General features: G+C 47.6%; 1 protein-coding gene across 8 annotated transcripts in view; it reads right to left on the reverse strand.

The window, feature by feature from the left end:
- Positions 1-19,268, reverse strand: part of FARP2 (FERM, ARH/RhoGEF and pleckstrin domain protein 2) — a 112,038-nt gene that overhangs the window by 25,469 nt on the left and 67,301 nt on the right. For 7 of the 8 annotated variants that reach the window (XR_006602532.1, XM_045066865.1, XM_045066864.1 and 4 more), the window contains exons 9-13: positions 15,224-15,319; positions 12,970-13,133; positions 12,393-12,461; positions 11,798-11,855; positions 9,019-9,271 (exon numbers count right to left, since the gene is read on the reverse strand). Coding sequence is in view for 7 of the 8 variants with exons in the window: in XM_045066865.1 (XP_044922800.1) it covers positions 9,019-9,271; positions 11,798-11,855; positions 12,393-12,461; positions 12,970-13,133; positions 15,224-15,319 (640 nt within the window). In the remaining variant the exon portion in view is untranslated. The remainder of the gene's footprint in view (positions 1-9,018; positions 9,272-11,797; positions 11,856-12,392; positions 12,462-12,969; positions 13,134-15,223; positions 15,320-19,268) is intronic. The other variant, XM_045066860.1, reaches the window with a different exon arrangement.

Here is a 19,268-nt window from a genome sequence, read left to right on the forward strand (position 1 = left end):
CTGGTTACGAAATTAGGCTAAGCTCAGTGCTCCACTCTGTCCCCCAGTGCCTCACATAGCATCCCCCTTGAAGACGGGCAGTCCTACTGCAAGTTAATAGTGGACAGTTTCCCAAAAAGTAGCTACAGACTTGACTTCATATTTAAAGAATAGACGGTGGAGCTCGAGGAGGAGGTCCCCATGAAAGTGTCGGGAATGGGCTCCGGGGGCTGTGGGGCCCGGCAAACACGGCAGGGTCAGGGTGCACTCATCGGGCCATTGAATTAGAGAATGCAACTTCCGATAAATGGCCCCTTGGTGATGAACTTGTGAAAGGAGCTGCCCCTGCAGGAGACTGCTCATTTGGAAAAAACTATTGTGCTTCTAGGGAGGTTCAAAGTTATCTTTGATATGATCACTGCAGACATCGACTCATAATTTAGTAAACAGATTAAAAAGTACCACAAACTGCCATTAAACATTTGTTTTTATTAAATCTGTCAACTACAGCAAAACATTATAAATCATGTCTACTTCACATTACGTCAACCCAGATCCTACCAGACAAAATAAAAGTATGGGGAGATGAGCTTTCAAGCCAGTGGCACAGGCATGCAGCCCATCTGCACTAGAGGCTGTTTGGAGGGTGCACCCATAGCTCCAGGCCCGATCCTGTGTGGGTCAGCCTTAACACTGTGTGTGAAGTTCCCTATGCACATGCTCCACCCGGAGAACACAGGCACAGGGCATAGCTCTGCAGGGTGCACACCAGGAGAGGCAGAAGCCAAGGTGCTTGAGGCCGGCGGCTCTGCACTGTGTGCCGGTGGGTGTGCAAAGGCACTACTGTTAGAAACTCCCTGCCGCAGGGAACCTCATCAACACTGACAGTGCACAGCAGAATTCGGGTCTTAGGGTTTTTTTTTTTTTTTTAAATGCTGAATGTCGTTTTAGATACCACAGAGTACATTTAGTCTTAACTGCCATGGAAAGAATCTTAAACATTTGTAAAAACAGACTCCTGTGTCCAAGGTCCTCCACCAAAAAACTGCAAGAATACTTTTCTGAATTATTAGAGTGCCTCCCATCGAATCCACTTAGACACAAGGGGGTGCTTTGCCGTTCCACTGCAGCATCAAGAATGACTGATTCCTTTACTCATGCTCCAGGACTTTTGGAAATTCTTCAATTTCCAGCATCAAATTATTTGAAACTGATAGACACAGACAGTAGTTACATTCTACTGAACTCCACATTCCTGCTGGAGGGGGACCACGCCATCCAACCTGTGGTTCAAGACAGGTCCTGTACTCAAAGGGGCAAGTTAGAAGGTTTGAGCATCTTCAAGGACATACATTTAAAACTGTCAACAGTAAGTAACTCTGACAGGTGATTTTATTTTCAAAAATTTCTAAGTATTTGTTTTATAATTTTTGAAACATCATTTTAAAAAGCACAGTATTATCCTTCTATGTTCCCCTTCACTTTATTCACCTATGTGGTGAAAGATCAGTATCAGAATTAGAGCAAAAGTTAAGCTTATTTTCATTTCATACCATTAAATTCTTCTTCAGAACTCTGTAATAAACAATCTTGAAAATTCTGCCTGAGGTGGAAGGAGAATTGGCTTTGGTTTGGAAAATTTAGGGTCAAGTATGAAGGTTGACAGTAGGAGTAAGATCCAGAAACTCCCTCTTTGGCTTGAACAATGGGTCGTTAATTTTGTAAGATGAAAAAACTAAGCTGTACCAAGAATCCAAGTAAATGTGAGCTTAACAAGTTAGCAGAAAACTAATTCTGGCTCCACTTTTGGACTAGGATGTTGCAAGTCCCTTTTACCCAAAATCTGGCTCAAAAATATAAGTGGGAGGAAGAAAAATGGCTGGTATGCAGGAGTACATATATTAGCTCCTCTGTCATTGCAGGCCTCCTCTGCCTCATCTCTGCCACTTGACAAATGGCAGAGCAGGGTCTGACCTGTGCTGTACCCTTTCCATGGCGCTAGGGGGCTCACCCATGGCCACACCCACAAGGTTGTGAGCAGATGCCTGGCATATGGGTCTTAGGGTGTGAGTATGGCTGGGGTGACCCCAAGTTCAGAGGGTGATGTCAATATACATGGTGCGCCCAAGAAGCACTTTCAGTCTTTTCTAGTTAAGGAATAAACAAGACTCCCTGTTAAGGAAAATATGTGTTCTAGCCTACAACACAGTCACACTTTGGGGCATCTGTCCAGATCAGCACCTGCAGGTGTGGAGTCCCCTGCGTGTCGGTTCTATCAGAGGACACAGCTTGTCTACAGGTCTCTGGAACTGCCTATGCAACAAGGGCAAGGTACCCCACACGAACTATCCCGAGAAACCAAAGAGCCTGCAGGTGATGCTCAACAGGAAAGAAACATAACCTGGGTTAACGTAATTAAAAAATAAGTGCCATATAGTTTTTACCCTTGTAACAGTCAACCCAGAGACGGGATGGAAAAAAGAAATGCTTTTGAGCAGTTTCTCGAAATCTGGTTTTGTGAATAAAATACCTCCTTGGGGAACCATTAATGTCACCAGTTTACCCCGAGTGGGGCGACCGGGCAGGGAGCAGGGCCCATGTTGTGGGAGGGAATGGGCATGCCTGTGATGCACTATATCCCCCAAATGGGGAAGTGACCACCCGTGAAGGGTTCTGGGGAGTCTGTGCTGACAGCACCCTGCTCTGGAGTGCGGCAGGGCAAAGACACCAAGCTTCAGGAGGAACACACTGCCAGGTGTGTCCTGCCCTGGGTGCTGGGCACCGTGAACCCCCAGAGACCAGCACCTGCTGCCAGGAGCGCCCAGAGAGGTCATGAGCCTGCCCCCACAAGGCTGGCTACAGCCACTGACCAGAAAATGGGGCATATCCACCATGCTTCAAGGCCTGAGTGGGGCTGGGCAAGTGTGGAGGCAGCAAAAGCTTGCATTGTCCAAGCGGGAAACTCGAGTTCAGAACTGGGGTAAAGATCTGGTCAGAATGTGAGCAGATGCTATGCTTTGGGTCAGAGATTTTGTAGGGTAGACTCTAGCTGATGGGGTGGGGGCGGGGAGAAGGGGAAGAGTGTTCTCACCTTCAGAATTAAGAAGCCAACAGCAAGTGTTCTGTGCGCCTTATGAGCTTAAGGACCCCGTGTTTGTCCCCAACACCGCGAACAACGCCGTCATGGGCCACCACCTCGAGGGCATGGTGTCGGGCCAGAGGAACAGAACACGGCACCCGAGTCTGCATCTGCACGCTGGCCATGCCTGTCGGGCCTGAGGGGACAGCGCCGAGAGTGCGCGAACACTGTGAGAACGCACAGCACCTTCCCCCGCTGGCCTTCCACAGGGACGTCAGCATCCCTACCTGAAGTAAGACTGTCTGTGGAGCGTCACGGTGCCTACTTGTTGCTCAGAAGCCTATGAAAGTGAAAGCGGCGTCAGCAAAGAGGTTGTGAAAACAATATGTGGCGGTTTCAGGGATTCATTTAATATGTGAGACAACCTTTAATATACGCAAATCAAAACTTTTAAAAACAAGAAGAGGGAAAGGAAGCTAAAAGGTCCATATAAAAGTTCATAGTAAATCTTTCCTTATTTTATTGAATAAACAATTAAATTCTAAATTAGTACATGTCTGCAAATTTATATGGCAATTTCAGTGGAAAATGAATCTTGTAAGTACCACAGACCAGGCAACATCACTGTTTTCTGTAGAGAATGAGTACGTCAAGTGCATAAGGAAGTCCTAGTTCCTTTGCTCCACAGCTCCTGAGGGAGAACGGATGCTTTCAGGTAAAAGAGAATGCCCTGGGGTACCTCAGGCATCTGCACTCCTGCTGTAACTTCAGGACAAGGGCCAAAGCAGAAACCTGGCAGTGACCCCACGGCCCTGAACACAACACAATACCAAACCCAACTGTAAGCACCGGAAAGAATGTTCACATTTCGTCTGTGACATAATTGTTCTAGAAACGGGTGTCTTTGTTGATGTTCCACGAACCAGGAGGGAGTGAACATACCTTCGACCGTGACACAAACACATGGCACACAGGGATGTGACCCACGTGCTCAGAGCCATCATGTGAGAGCTGCTCATGGCGACTCTTGCAGGGCTGCCCAGTGTGGGGGGGAGTTTGTCCCGAAAACTAAAGGACTACTCGGCGCGATTCAAAGCAGACTTTGTGAACAAGAAAGGGGAACAACTTAGCCAACAGATTTAGAGGTTCCCCCTCGACTGATCGATGTCTTGTTTTTATTGTCCATCCATCTACTATTAGCACTATTTCAGAAATGTGTGTTAATTGTCACAGGGATGAAAGGGGCAGCGTGGGGATACAGTCACTGGGATTGTGAGGAGGTTGTGTGGGGACAGATGGCAGCCACACTCATGGGGAGCTGAGCTCACGACCAGCATCGTGCAGTTGTTCTTGTACCCACAACACCAACGTACTGTTGTGTGTCGATCACATGATGACACTGTGCTAACCAGAGTCCTAACCTAACTTCATACTAGAGAATTCCTCTGGAACACAGAAGAGGCACGTGTCCATACCTGTGATTTAAGAAGCGATGCAGTACACACCATTACCTATTTGAGTGCAGTCACGCTTACTAAGCCGAAACTTTACTGTTACTAGACATTAGATACTTATATATTGGCTTACATAAAATACTTTAACTTTGGAAACTTAAGTACAAAAATAGACTTGATAACTAATAAAAAATAACTGGTCTGCCCAGAGCAAGGGTACTCTGCAAGGCAGACCCACTGGGGACAGTCGGCACTGTCTATGGTCCCGAGGCTCCTGGCTGCGAAGGGGCTGGCAGGCAGCCCTCCTGTCAGAGGCAAGAACTGCATCTGGCTGAGGAGAGCAGCACATTCAAGGAAAAAACTGTCAGCACTCTGCAGGCACTTTTTAACTACACACTCTCAGCAAACTGGCTCCTGCTGTAAGCCCGCCAGCCTCCACCGTGCAAACCTCACTCAGCCATCCCTCCTTGAGCCCAGCAGTACGGACCACGCTCCCAAGACTGCAGCACTGCACAACACGAGGCTTCCGAGGAGAAGGCAACTGTGATGAACAGCTGTAAGCAAATGAAAGAAAGACCCAGTGCTGCTCTAGGAAGGGCTGACCCTCAATCTGAACTCTTTTGGATATTTTAGTATTTATGGTAAACCGTCTCTTACTAAGATTCGACAGAATGTTGCTGCCTCTGCTGCCTGCTATTTGCAGAAGGAAATGTCCTTCAGGCTCACTTTCCCTGGGTCTCTAAAGAATTTCCTTCGGGTGGGGGGTTACAATCCACCCAGAGGCTAAGGGGAGGGAGGTGAGCTCCGCAGGCGCCTCCCAAGAGAGCCACGCCTGGTTTCGGCTTCCTGAGAAAGGGAAACCTGCGAACTTAAACACACTAAGAACACTATGGAAAAGAAGAGCTTGTACAAATGTCTCCTAATAAAAGTGAACCTAGCACTTGTCCTGGTAGTGCCCACGGAGTGTCTGGGGTGCTGGGCTCCTGTCAGCTGACCAGTGTTGAGGCCCCAGCCACGCAGGGGCTGTGGGGTGATGATGGGTGTTGGGGTGGGTGTGTAGTCTCTGGTCAGCACAGCTCTGGGTCCCACCTCCAGGGAAACAGAGGCAGGGCAGACAGGTGGCGGCAAAGGCAGGGACATGAGCCAGGGCCAGAGGCCTGGCTTCTCCCACAAGTCACTAGCATGAAGTGGGGGTCTTCTTAACAAGATGAGGTGGGAAGAGCAGTCATGGCCATGTGCAGTGAGCAGATTGTGTTTGAAGTCCAGTTTGAACAAACCGGGTATTAACAGGCACTTTAGGCAAGGGGGCACATTCAAGTATGTCCCTGGTATTGGAGGACAGCAAGGGCTCACTGATCCTGTGATTGTCTATGTGCCATGCAAGGAGGTGTCCTTGTGCTCCAAGAGGTGCACGCAGTTTTAAGGGCAGCTGTCACATGTCAGGACCCACATGGAAGTCCTATAGCACCAAACGCAGAGGAAAAGGAAAAGGACAGAGGCCATGTGCAAGGTCCAACTTTGGGGAAAACTGAATGGGGGAATGGCAGGGGTGTATTTGCTCCCTGTTCTGCTTTTGCATATTTTGCAAACTTTCTAAATAAAAAGCTAAAAAAATCAACTCCAGAAAATGAAGTTTCACTGAAGAAACAACATTTCTTTAGAGGAAGGCCTGTCAGAAGCTGTCGGAGTGTTGGAGAGCAGCACTGACTGCGGATCTCCAGGACAAGAGCGTGAAGAGGCACCCGCTGCCATCTGCAGCCCTGGCTGTGCTGGGGAGCAGGGCTAGACAGATCCATCCCAGGGAGGCCTGCTGCCCAGACACTTAAAACAGGACAACGCAGGTTGGCTGAAGGAATACTGGGCACATTCATTAGAAGAGAGAGTCTAGGAAAGCATTTTCCATAGTAACTCTTCCCCACACAGATCCAAGGTTAGCTTTCTAAGTGACAACCAGGGGGAAACAAAGTGTCTAGAACATGCTATTCCACCTCCTGGTTCCTAACTGGCCCGCCTCCTGCCCTTCTACCCAAGTCATGGCATCTCCTCACAGAAACTTGTCAGCCAACGCAACACCTCCATGCTACACAGAGGGCAGGCCTCAAGGGCAGGTGCGAGGGACACACACCGAGCGCGAGTCCCGCAGACCACAGTAAGGAGACTGTGGCATAGGTTTAAAGCAGCTACAAACATGGAAAATCTATACACTTAGCAAAAGGCCTCTGTTGGTGTTCAATCAACAAAGATGACAAAAGAAAGACTGTGACTGGAAATAGACAGCAGGCTACTTGGTGTGTGCTCACATGCCCCCAAGGCAGAGAATTTCAAGTCCTGCACACAAGCACAGAGGGGAGGCCTGCAGTCACCAAGAGAAGTGGAAGAAACGGAGCCTTTAACATGGCATTGCTCTACTAGTGGAAACCAGAAGGAATAAGCTACATAAATAAATTAAAAAAAAAACACCAATCTCCGGACTTATTTGACGAAGTCAACGGTGTCCATCCAGGTTTCTCCTCTGATGTCCACAGACAAACACAGTCTGTGCCGTGGGCAGCAGCCCTGACTTCACGGTGGCATGGGTCCCAGCCTCGGCAGGTGTGCCTGCCTGGTGGGCATGGCCACCTCAGCCCGTCTGCTCCTATGACCTTTCCCACGGCCTTGGAAACAGACACCATCCATGACAGGGCTGTTAGAAATAGCTGGCGATAGTGTATCATATGCCACCTGACCTGAAGGAAACGATATTCCCACAGGAAGAGTTAACATATAAGCCCTCAACATGTGCAGAGCTCCAGGCTGCTGATTTTTAGTGAACAACCCACTTCCTGGGTCCAAAGGAGACAGCTCTGTCAGGTTCTGCTTTTTCTGAAACCAGATATCTTCTATCCCTACTAAGCTAGACAGAAGAAAACAGTTCAAACTTATATTGCATTTTAAATCAAAGTTTCTCCAAGCCCACTACCCAAACAGAGCGCTACTTCTGGGCCTAAGGTCAGTGGATAAAAGCTCTGGTGTAAAGCACACCCTGGGCAGGGACAGGGACCTTGCCATGTGCTGCTGGAGAGCCTGGCAGGCAGCAAGCTGTGGTCTCCACGGCCTCTCCCAGGATCTGGGTTCTGCAAGGGGAACTCAAGACTCCATGTGGGGGCTGGACCAGTCAAACAAAACCCCATCCTAGTCAAGCATGAGCAGGGTGCTTCATCTTAAAAAGCAGCAGTAGGCATAACACACATATTCCATGAAAGGTCAATGGGAATCAGAACTGGGTAACATTCGACATGGATAGCACCAGTTTTTAGTTGAACCAAACAAAGCATATGCCAGAAAAACAGAGCTATGAAGACTAACTGACCAGTCCCTAGCCTGAAACAGTTGTCTATCTTAAGGCTTTTACCACCATTCTAAGCCACAGTTTTATCCTTTGACATTCAAAACAGAATAATCAATCAGCGGATTAGGAAAAAGAAGAATTTCTAGCCATGAACACAGAATCCCTTCCTATATCTAAAAGGCAAAAATCTGAGCTCTCACTGGGTTATCCTGTAAGGGAGCCCAGGGCTGGTCAAGATGGGTTTTTATCTATCCGCTCTCCTGGAGTCAAATTCTTTATGCTCTGCAAATCGAAAATGACTCTCTCTCCACTTGTCTGTGTAAAAGGGTTACTGAAGAAAAGGCTCACATCTAGGGGGGTCCCCGCTTCAGCACCCCAGGAGTCCGTGTCTGTGCTGCTGGAGTCCTCAGCTGTGGTTGGGGGATAGCTGAGCTGCTCTAACTGGTCGATGAGGTCCGAGAGCTGGAAGGCTGAGCTGGCCTCAGAGCGGACCGAGCAGGCTGGGAAGTTGGCCATGGAGCTGGCCTCGGACTGATTGGCTGAGCTGGGGGTGCAAGCAGACAAGCCGCCATGAAGCGGCAGGTTGCTGAGGGAACTGTTCTCGGACTGGTTGTTCCTCAGCGAGCTGGTCTCTGAGGGGCTCAGCAGGCTCTGCATCAGGCTGGCTTGTGCCTTTACCTCAAACAGCTCACAGGTGTCTGAAGGGTGCACATCACCGCCAAAGCCACCCTCTCCCCCAAATGCAAAACCATGCTCGAGGCGCCTGTGCGTGGCCTCAGCGGGGTACCGGTCTGGGCTGGACGGGGCAGAGACTGAGCGAGCGCAGGAAGGGGCCTGCGGGGCTGGTGCACAGTAAGGGAAGGAAAAGGCCTCTGAGCCTCCAGCAAAGAACGAGATATCTGCTGGGTCATCATCTATGAACTCCTCAGATACCTGCAGCCGGCCGTTTGTCAATGTGAACACAGGCCCACCTGCACTGCCCTGCCGGCCATGCGGATGCTCCCCATGGGCGGGGGCAGAGCCCACAACTGAGCCACAGCCACCCCCATGGTCGCTTTTACCAGCTGCTCTGCGCTCCCTGCCAGCAACCCCTGCAGCTAAGTCTACGGTGGTGTCATGACTCTGCCCCACGGGAGGGCTGGGGCTGCAACTCCTGACCACACGACCCAACCCGACACCTTGACAAGGCTGCAGCGCAGGGGGCCCCGGGGACTGGGCCCATCGGGTGTCGCCGTCGGCTGCTGCTCCGCTGCTCCTCTCTGCAGCTGGCCTCTTGGCGTCAGGAGCCTGGGGCTCTGTGAGGGAACTGCTGCTGTCTTTGAAATCGGGTGGGCCTCGAGGGGCCAGAGGGGAGGTAGGAACTGAATAGAAGGAGACATTTGTTGAAGATGGGGATGCGGAAGTCCTCAAGCCCTCGGTGAATGAGATGCTCTGGAGGTCACAAGTGAAGAAAAAAAAGAGCAACACATAAAATTACACATGACCATTTGAAAGTTGCAGAGCTAGCTGGACCCAGGCTAGTAGGTCCACACTTTTCTACCTCAGCCTCTGCTAAGAAGGCCAAATGACCATATTTTCCTCATTAGAACTGAAGATTTGTAAACACAGTTTTTCAAAAGGACCCAGAATCATGTTTAAAATCCCTCATAATTTCGTTTTTTCTCTTCTGTGATTAAATGTCTATAGTGAAGGAAATTCCCATCATGAAAACCTAGCCATGTGTACCTGTATCTCTGGGGTGTTCTGTATCACTCTGAAGCTGCATGAGCACGTGTTGGGCACTCCTTATTTCCGGTGGCAAATGACAGCTAGAGGCCGTGAGCCATTACCACTCAGCTAACAGGACCCTAAAGCAAAGCACCCACAGGCAACACACACACCCAGATCCGGCCACATGGGGCACTCACTGCTGGTGGCTCCCTGCCAGAGGCAGAGAAGCACGTTGGTGGGCTCCCATGGAAATGAAGGCCGATGGCCCAGCGGCCAGAGCTATTCAGGGAGGGCTGGCGCAGCCCCCAGCATGAGTGAGAAGAGGCTCACAGGCGGGGGAGAGTCAGCCCTCCGAAGACACTGCCATGCCTCAGGGAAGCTCCAAATGATACGCATACATGTGGCATCATCTAGAGGGTGTTTAGATCAAAATCTCACCCCAGAGTCCTGAGTAACTTGTGGGTGAGGAGCAGGGTGTGGCACAAGCGAATGAGGAGGCTGAAGCTGCAGTGGTGACCGACCAGAAATGAAACAGAAGCTCTCAGGCCACAGGTTCCTTGCTCAGATGCCCATCATTCAACCCTATCGACATTCTCTTGTGGTTTTTAAGACAGTATCAGAACTGAAAGTTTTAAAGCAATTTTTCAATATTCATACTATATATTCATACTATTTTATTTTGTAAATACGCTCCTCGCCCAACACGGGGCTTGAACTCACAATCCCCAGGTCAAGAGGTGCATGGCTCTCCCGATTCAGTCAGCCAGATGTCCCCATGCATACTCTTTTAGACTATTAAAAAAGTTGAACTTTGTTGAAAAAAAACAAAAATAAATTCTTTTAATTTGAATTGATTAAGCAAAGAATTTGTAAATAGGAAATATACCTAGAAGAGCTAAAGAATGTTTTTATTTAAAAGATCCAATGTAAAAAGTTTGGGACACATGAGCTTTGATACATAAGGTACAAGTGTAGCTTCTGGAAATACTATAACAATATGAACGACCAACTGTCAACAAAAACTAAAACAAAAACGTGTAGAAATAAAAAATCAATACGAAACTACAGAGCCATCTGAGGGGGCAGTAAGGGTATCACACAGCAAGAGGGAGATTCTCTGTGAAAGTGTGCTTACACATGGAAGTGGACATGCAAACCTGAAAACAGGAAGCGTCTAGCGGGGCAGGTGGGGAGCACAGGACCACCCATGTCCTGCCACGCCGGCTCTGTCCACTGCTGCCACATTCTGGACAATGGGGCTGAGTGCTTTTTTCTGAAGTATTTGCGTGAAACTGTGTATGTGCCCTTGCTTTAAGAGTTGTAATCATGGGGCACCAGGGTGGCTCAGTCAGTTAAGCCGCTGCCTTCGGCTCAGGTCATCATCCCAGGGTCCTGGGATGGAATCCCACATCGGGTTCTCTGCTCAGCAGGAAGCCTGTTTCTGTCCCCCCAACCCCGCCTGCCTCTCTGCCTACTTGTAATCTCTGTCAAATAAATAAACAAAATCTTTAAAAAAAGAATTGTAATCATGCCAAGCACAGATATAAATTTGTATCCTGCTTTTTACCCTTAACATGTTAGCAAAAAATCTCACTTCATGAATACAGTTTAATTAAGTAAACTAGTTCTGTAAGCTGGCACTTTACATTGTTTCAAACTTTTATAAAGGTAATATTCACTCACTTGTTTTCCTGAAAACAAAGAGCAGTGTGAGCCCACTGCAGAAAACTGAAAGTACGAAGAGAAAATAAAATCACCTGGAGGCCTGTCACTCAGAGAGGACACGTGACCCTGAGGTTGATGGCTCTAGCCTATCTTCTCTGGGCATCTGTCACTTCAGCTCAAAATGAGGACCTTATTACACAGGCTGTTTTGTATCTTGCTAGTTTCACTTGCTAACCCATTCTCGTGTGTCCGTAGCACCACACTGTTCTTTTAAAATGAGACCATAAGTGGTTCCAGAGCATTCCTCAGCAAACGGGCACACCCAGGACTCTGCTGGTGAGTTGACCAGCACAGCTGTGAGTGTTCCGGGTTTCTAACGTCACAAAAATCCCCATCATGCACGTCTCAATGCACAAAGTTTTCTCCTTACTTAGGACCACACCTCTGCCAACAGCCCCAGGATGGGAATCTACAGTTAAGCACCGGGACTGATTCTGAGACTCCAGTTACAGCACTGCCAGAGGACTCCCCAAAGGTGTGCAGGTGACTAGTGTCATGTGTGCTTCAACCAGGAAGACTAACCTGCCTTGGCAAGTCTGCAGTCAGAGCACGAATAGACATCCGAGTCTTGCTGTGTCTTCTGCAAACAGAGAACAAGGTGTGAGCCACCACATCCGCCTCTCCTGGGACTGAGGGCAGCCGCGCCCTGGGGAAGAAGGGGGCTAAGGCCTGATAACATGCCATAGGCATCTAGCTGGAAACAGGCAGAGGACAGAAAGTAAGAACTCAAATAAAACACAGGTGTTGCAGAGGAGGTAAAATTATCCCCCACACTGAAGAAAAATTCCACATGCAAAAAAACCAAGATGAATTTTTAGACCCAAAAGTTACCATGCTGCATGAAAACCTTTGATTTAAGCTGAACTATGCAGATTAGAGCCTCAACAGCAGAACCTGAGGCTGCACACACGACAGGTATCAAGGTGTTCACCTGCTATCTTTATCACGCATGCTGCTGAAGCCAGCACCCACCTGCTATCTTTACAAGATAATTTGACTCAAGTCTCAAAATATGTATTTACATATGTAAGAGGATGTCTGTTCAAATAAAGGTTAAATATGTGAAATAGTGATTTTAAAAGCACGTACTGCACAGCATAAAGACCACGGTGCTTACCTTTCATATGGAACTCTCTTCACCCCACTGTCTCTGACATAATCCACCAGCTGTTTCTGTGTTCTTCCACTGTGAACAAACGGAAAAGAACCAACAGCATTTCACAGCATTAGTCTTCACAGAGGCAAGGGCACGCTTGCTGACCCTCCAAGTTCACATGTACATTTTAAAGCTATGCTTTCGGAGCGCCTGGGTGGCTCAGTGGGTTAAGCCTCTGCATTCGGCTCAGGTCATGGTCTCAGGGTCCTGGGATTGAGTCCCACATCGGGCTCTCTGCTCAGTGGGGAGCCTGCTTCGTCCTCTCTCTCTTCCTTCCTCTGCCTACTTGTGACCTCTCTCTGTCAAATAAATAAATAAAATCTTAAAAAAAAAAAATTAAGCTATGCTTTGCAGGAAGTGAGTGATTTTCTAGTTTCTATTGAAGCTATTTTTTCCATTGTTTTACTTGATATGCTTCTGCCACCGTTACTAGCTGCACATAATTCTCTGACACACTTCCCAACCCTTGTTTCTTGACAGTCTCAGTCCTGCACAGCCACTGGGGCCTCCCGGGGCTGGGTACATGCTGCTGCCCCACCTGTATCTGAAGGACGAGCCCCGGCTGAAGAAGACGGCTTTAGCTTTGGCCTTAGGTTGATCCAGGAGTCTAAAGAAGGTGTGATACTCCACACAGATCTTCCAGAAATTCTTGCATTCATCTCTACTGCCCAGCAAGAACTCCAGTGTGTCCTGGTAAGGTCCCTAGAAACAAAACATGAAGTCTCAAAACTAACTAATTCAACAACATTTAGGAAGCATTCAGATAACAGGCTATTTATTCCAATGTTAAAAATTAGGAAAACATTGTTTTCTAAAAATTATCTATAAAGACTCCTGGTGCCATTTACATTTAAGAGAAAAAAAAGCAGCATCAGCTTGTTCAACTGCAGAAATGTTCAGAACAGTCACCTACAATGACACAACTGCTAACACTTCCACATGCCCCTCATGATGCATCCCCCACAACAAACCAGGGCACCCCTCTGTCAGGCAACTATCCATGGGCCATTGCTCAGTTGCTCTTCCGTGTGTGGCTCCAGGGTGTTCCAGGTGTCCAGGACACATGGTTTCAAAGGCTCACACACATCTTTTATTTTCTTAAAGATTTTATTTTTTTGACAGGGAGAGAGAGAAAGAGAGAGAGAGAGAGAAGGAACATAAGCAGGGGGAGCCAGAGAGGGAGAAGTAGGCTTCCCACGGAGCAAAGAGACTGATGCGGCACTCAATCCCAGAACCCTGGGATCGTGACCGGAGCTAAAGGCAGACACTTAACAGCTGAGCCACCCAGGCACCCCACACATCATCTTGAAGTAACTCCTGTGTTATCTCTCATAGTTATTTCTTAGGATAAATTCTTAGAAACGTTATACTGAGCTTAAAATAATGCACATTAAAAAAATCTATTTATTTATTTTAAGTAATCTCTACACCCATCATGGGGCTGGAACTCATGACCCTAGGATTAAGAGTCGCACACCCCAACAGAGCCAGCCAGGTGCCCCAACAATGCACATTTTTGAGCCTTGAGGCATATTACTGAATAACCTTCCAGTAAGACCATCCTACCTGGACTCCTAGATTCAGTCTCTGAAACCTAAGTGCTGGGGGATCCAAGGTGCCACTCTGCCCAGGGTAGGTGTCGTCCTGGCTCTGAGCCTCAGTAAGTGGGAGCAGCGACCCCCCTTGTTCCCTGGAGGGGTGCCTGGGTGGCACCCAGTGGGTTAAGCCTCTGCCTTCAGCCCAGGTCATGATCTCAGGGTCCTGGGATTGAGCCCCGCATTGTGCTCTCTGCTCAGCCAGGAGCCTGCTTCCCCACCCACCCCTCTTCCTGCCTCTCTGCCTACTTATGATCTCTGTCAAATAAATAAATAAAATCTTAAAAAAAAAAAAAAAAAAAAAGAACTGCCCTGGAAATAGTTCTTGCACTCACAGAAAAAAGCAGCCCTTTACCTGCATTTTGTGCATGTTTTTAGTATTCCTTAGACTTCCTTTTCATTCCTACAACAGATACTTGAATAAAAAACCAGCCGCTCTTTCATGCTTCTCCAGGAAGGAAGTATGTGTGTGACACGTGCACCTGCTGTTTGACCAAAGCCTGCGGACTGAGTGCCCTTCAGAAGCTGAGGGATGGCCCCTTGGCCCAGCACTCCCAGCATATCTGTGCAGAGATAGCCTTGTCAGCCTCCTGCAGTGGCACCGCCAGTCCACTCTCAGTCCCTACCCTCTTCTGTGTACTGGGACTATACCACCACGGACACTGTCGAATTGCAAGTATCGGATTTTTATCAGACTGTATTAGACAAGTACTTTATCCGTTTCAATAAATTCACATGTAATTACTATTTTATAACTGAAAGTCTCGAAAAGGAAGGAGTATTTATTTTCTGAAAATCAAGGCTTCCCCATTAGAGCTAGCAAAAAGGTCAATTTCTGGATCCATGACAATACTGGGAACGTCCCTTACTCTGGACAGAAGCGCTAAGGCTAATCTGCTGTAAGACTGCAGATCACAGTTAAATACCTCATGTCTCAGCCTCCTGACCTGGAGAACAAAGACGCTGCAGCCAACCAAGTGATGAGTGGTGTGAGCAGCCCCTTAGGGACACTGACCCACACTCATTAGAAGACCACCTGAGCAGATTACCCAAAGCCCTTCCACACCCCAATTCTAAATTCCCTCCCTAAATTCTTGTGTGCATGATGCGGAAATGATTCATAAAATAATTAACAAGTCAATGTTCCAAGAGAATAAATTCTCTTGTAATTCAGAAAGTGCTTAAAATCATACTTACACGGACCTCTGGGTGCAATTTGATAAGAAACCTTTTCCTCTTAAAGCTGAGTTTTCGGACTCTGGACCAGTTGAAAGTGTTAATTTTGGTGGTGCCCTAAAATTCAAGAGATGGACACTCAGACACATTTGTAATCCACACAGACACACATACACAACTTTTCATGAAATAGAGAATGTTTAAATCACAACCTTGCCAGATAGCACAGCAATGTGCTTGACATTTTGTATCTGGAATGACTCTGAATTAAAATGTCAATACTCAATATAAGAATTTACTTGTTTTAGAAGAGTCACTTATTTCTTTGATAAGGCTTTCTTACAAATTACTTTTTATCAATGCCAATACTGAACACTCCTCGAAGCCTACCCCTGCAAAGAGGGTGGTCATAAGGAGTGATGGTGGTGGAAGGGCCGGGATGGGAGGAGAGCCAGGATTCTTGCTGCAGGAGGGAGGATGCTGGGCAGGGTTGTGGGGGCTGCTGCCCTGGAGAGGGAGCTGGTGGCATGAGCTCCTGACACTCAGAGCAGCGACGGGTACACCGAGTGCTATGGGTCTTGGGTTCTAGATATGACACTCCACTGGAAAGGCCAGGGTTCTGTGGTCTTCAGGGGGTAGTGGGCAAAGCTCCAATTGACCCTGGAATATCTGTTGTCTAAGAAAGTACACGAATGCTCAATGGGATGGGACAGGCCCACCGGACACAAGTGCCTGCTTGGAGGATGTCCAAAGATCAGTGTGGGACAAGTCACAGATCAAAATGGATAGTGACAGCAGCAGATTATCAAGTGTCAGAATATAACCTGAACTGTTATAATTCAAATTGTGATACGAGTATAGTGCAAATCCATGAGCCCACAGTGATACAAAGTAAGTAAATGCAGACAAAAATGCTTCCAGGAGCGCAAAAAATGGCAGTAAATGAGTCACCACTTGGCAGCCATCAGAGTAATCCAACCAGGTAAGTGGGTGAGGTTAGAGACATCTACATGGCTTCAAACTCTCTCTCCACAAAAGGCTTATTAGTTACGAAGGACAAAAAGTAACTTTGCAGTAGACCAGCTTGTCAAATGCCATCTGACCAAGTGTTCAATGTTGACACCGCCAGCAATGGGACAGATGGCACCACTGGTGACCTTGCAGCCATACCAGGAACACGGTCACTTCTGTGATTTAGCCGAGAAGATAGACGAGGGTCTGATCATCAGCAAGTATCCAACAAGCCCATATTGTAGTAATTCCACAGAAATGACTGGCCTGTAATAATCAGAATCAGGGAAAGAAGGAAGAATGTTCCAGACATGGCAGAGTGCTTGACCTTAGATTGGATCTCCTGCAACAAGTTAGATTAGGCAACTGGTGAAATCTGGAAGGACGTCTCAGGTGAATAAATTCTTTGTACTGTTCCTGTAACTTTTCTGTAAGCTTTGCAGTTTCAGAATAAAAATTAAATGGTCTGAGATACCTTCCTGGTATTCACCCCTCTATTCTTTTTTTTTAAAGATTCCATTCATTTATCCATTTGACAGACAGAGATCACAAGTAGGCAGAGAGGCAGGCAGAGAGAGGGAGGGGAGCAGGCTTCCCTCCTGAGCAGAGAGCCGGACGCCGGACTCGATCCCAGGACCCTGGGATCACGACCTGAGCCGAAGGCAGCGGCTCAACCACTGAGCCACCCAGGCGCCCCTCACCCCTCTATTCTTGATTATCATGACCATTTACTCTTCTCTGCAAACTTGAGATGGGGACAGCAAGGTAGGGAATGGAGTCTTCCTTCAGAAACCCCCAAAATCTTCAACCTTAAAGGTGGGATGCCACCTTAAGGGATGTCCCTTAAAGGGGGATGCCACCACATGGACCTGTTCTGAAAACAAGGGAAGAAGCCAGGTGTGAGGACCTGGTTTAGGCGCAGAGCCTAGGAGAAAAGCCTGAGGCAGGGCACAGCTCAGTGGTGGTGAGGTGCACAGAGTGGGTGATTAAAATCACTCTGGATTACACAAGGTGATGGCTGCACGATTCTGTAAACACACTAAGAAGACATGAATGTATATTGGGAAATGGTAAACTTTATTGTCAGTAATTTACATTTCCATGAAAACAATTCCCAAGTTAAGAGGTGTCCTGAAGGGGCACCTGGGTGGCTTAGTGGGTTGGTCTCAGGGTCCTGAGATGGAGTCCTGCATCCAGCTTGCTGCTCAGCGGGGAGTCTGCTTCCCCCTCTCTCTGCCTACCTCTCTGCCTACTTGTGATCTCTAGCTCTCTGTCAAATAAATAAATAAAATCTTAAAAAAAAAAAAAAAAAAAAAGAGGTGTCCTGCAAGTCCCGATAGGAATGTTCGGGTCTCCATGAGAACAGAAGCATCCCATATTTTTAAATACTGCCCAAACACTAATTACTCTAATTTCTGCTCAAATTTTCAACTATGTTCTCAAAAAATGTAAGCAAACAAAATAAAAATAACCCAAATACAGAACATCAACAAAATAAAACAGAAGCCTCCCTCCTGCACCCTTACTCCTCATCACCCCCCACCGTTTTTAACCCCAGATTTGGTTTATGTGCCTGGGCAGGGGCTGTAGGCAAGGCAGAGACGATGTGCCCCCCAAGACAGCCACAGACCAGGTGAGAGAGGTCTCACACACGGGTGCTGCCTGCCTGCTCACCTTTCCACTTTCTCTTTTGGTAAATAAAAAAAAAAAAGTGATATTCCAGAGTTTCAACCACTATTAGAAAGAAGTCCAAAGAAGAAACAAAACCTGATCACAACTAGAGTGTTCAACTTTATAAGTTTCAACTTTTAAAACTGAGCAGCTGGCTATAAACACTCAGAACTACTGCTTTCATTTTAATTTTTATCCAATAATCCACGGCACAATTATAAATATCTAGGAAGGCTTGAGACAAGACCCACCCATTCAGGGCCCTCCTGCTAGAGACCTGACCGCCTGAGCCCTCCATACCCACTCTGCAGTGGCCAAATTTTAAATTTGGTTTTTATTTACTGTTTATGAGAGTACTTCTCACAGGCTGAGCCATGGTGAATCATAACTCTATTTTGCTCCTTTACTTTAAATTCTCCCTGAGATACTAAGTGCCTCTTCTCATTTACTCAATTTTCTAATTCAGCTTAAACTCTCCCTGCAGAATCTTTTTTTTTAAGATTATTTTTTAGAGTGAGAGAGAGCACAAATGGGAGGGGCAGAGGGAGATGGAGAGCGAGAGGCCCAAACAAGCTCTGCACTGAGCAGAGCCTGACGTGGTGCCCGAGCTCACAACTCTTGAGATCAGGACCTGAGCTGAAATCAAGAGTCGGATGCTCAACTGACAGTGCCACCCAGGGGCCCCATCCTTGCAGAGTTTAAAACTCTTCAGTGCAGTCTGATCCAGGAAACAATTCTCTCCATGCTGCACGCATGCTAATGGGTGCTCCCTGGGCAGCCTCAGACTTGCAGCCCATCCGCCGCCATTCCCGGTCTGTTCTCTCCTCTGTCACGTGCTTTAAAAAGTGCTCAGCAGTCAAACCTTAGAAAAATGGTGTATCTGGAAAATGTTTTTATTTCCTCTGCACAGAAGTCACATTGGATGGGGCAGAGGATCCTGGGTGGGAAATGATTTTCTTTCACGTTCCGCACCACTGCCTGCCCTATTGTCGTGTAGCCTCCAGTGCTGCCCCCACGGTTCCTCCTTCTCCTTCTGGGAGCTCTCCGGTCTTCCCTGCGTTCTGACACTTCATGCTGGTGTGCCCTGTGGGGGATCTTCACTTGTCGGCCATAGCAGGAACATGTAGGCACTTCCAATATGGACACTGGTGCCTTATGCTCTGGACACGTTTCTCACATGATTTCTGTAACAGTTTTCTCTGCTGCTCTGGGCTGTGGCCTCTAGGTCTCCTGGGTGCTGGAATGCTGGGCCTTTTGTGCTATTCTCTGAATTGTCACTTGCCTCCTGCATCATGAATCCTCTATATGCTCTGTGGAGATTTTCTCAACTTCGTGTTCCAGAAAGCCTCACACTCTGCAGCACAGTCCTTTCTGCTACCGCATT

The sequence above is a fragment of the Mustela putorius genome, unplaced genomic scaffold (genome assembly GCF_011764305.1).
Source record: "Mustela putorius furo isolate JIRA1106 unplaced genomic scaffold, ASM1176430v1.1 tig00003869_pilon_pilon_pilon, whole genome shotgun sequence".
Classification (NCBI taxonomy): Eukaryota; Metazoa; Chordata; class Mammalia; order Carnivora; family Mustelidae; genus Mustela; species Mustela putorius.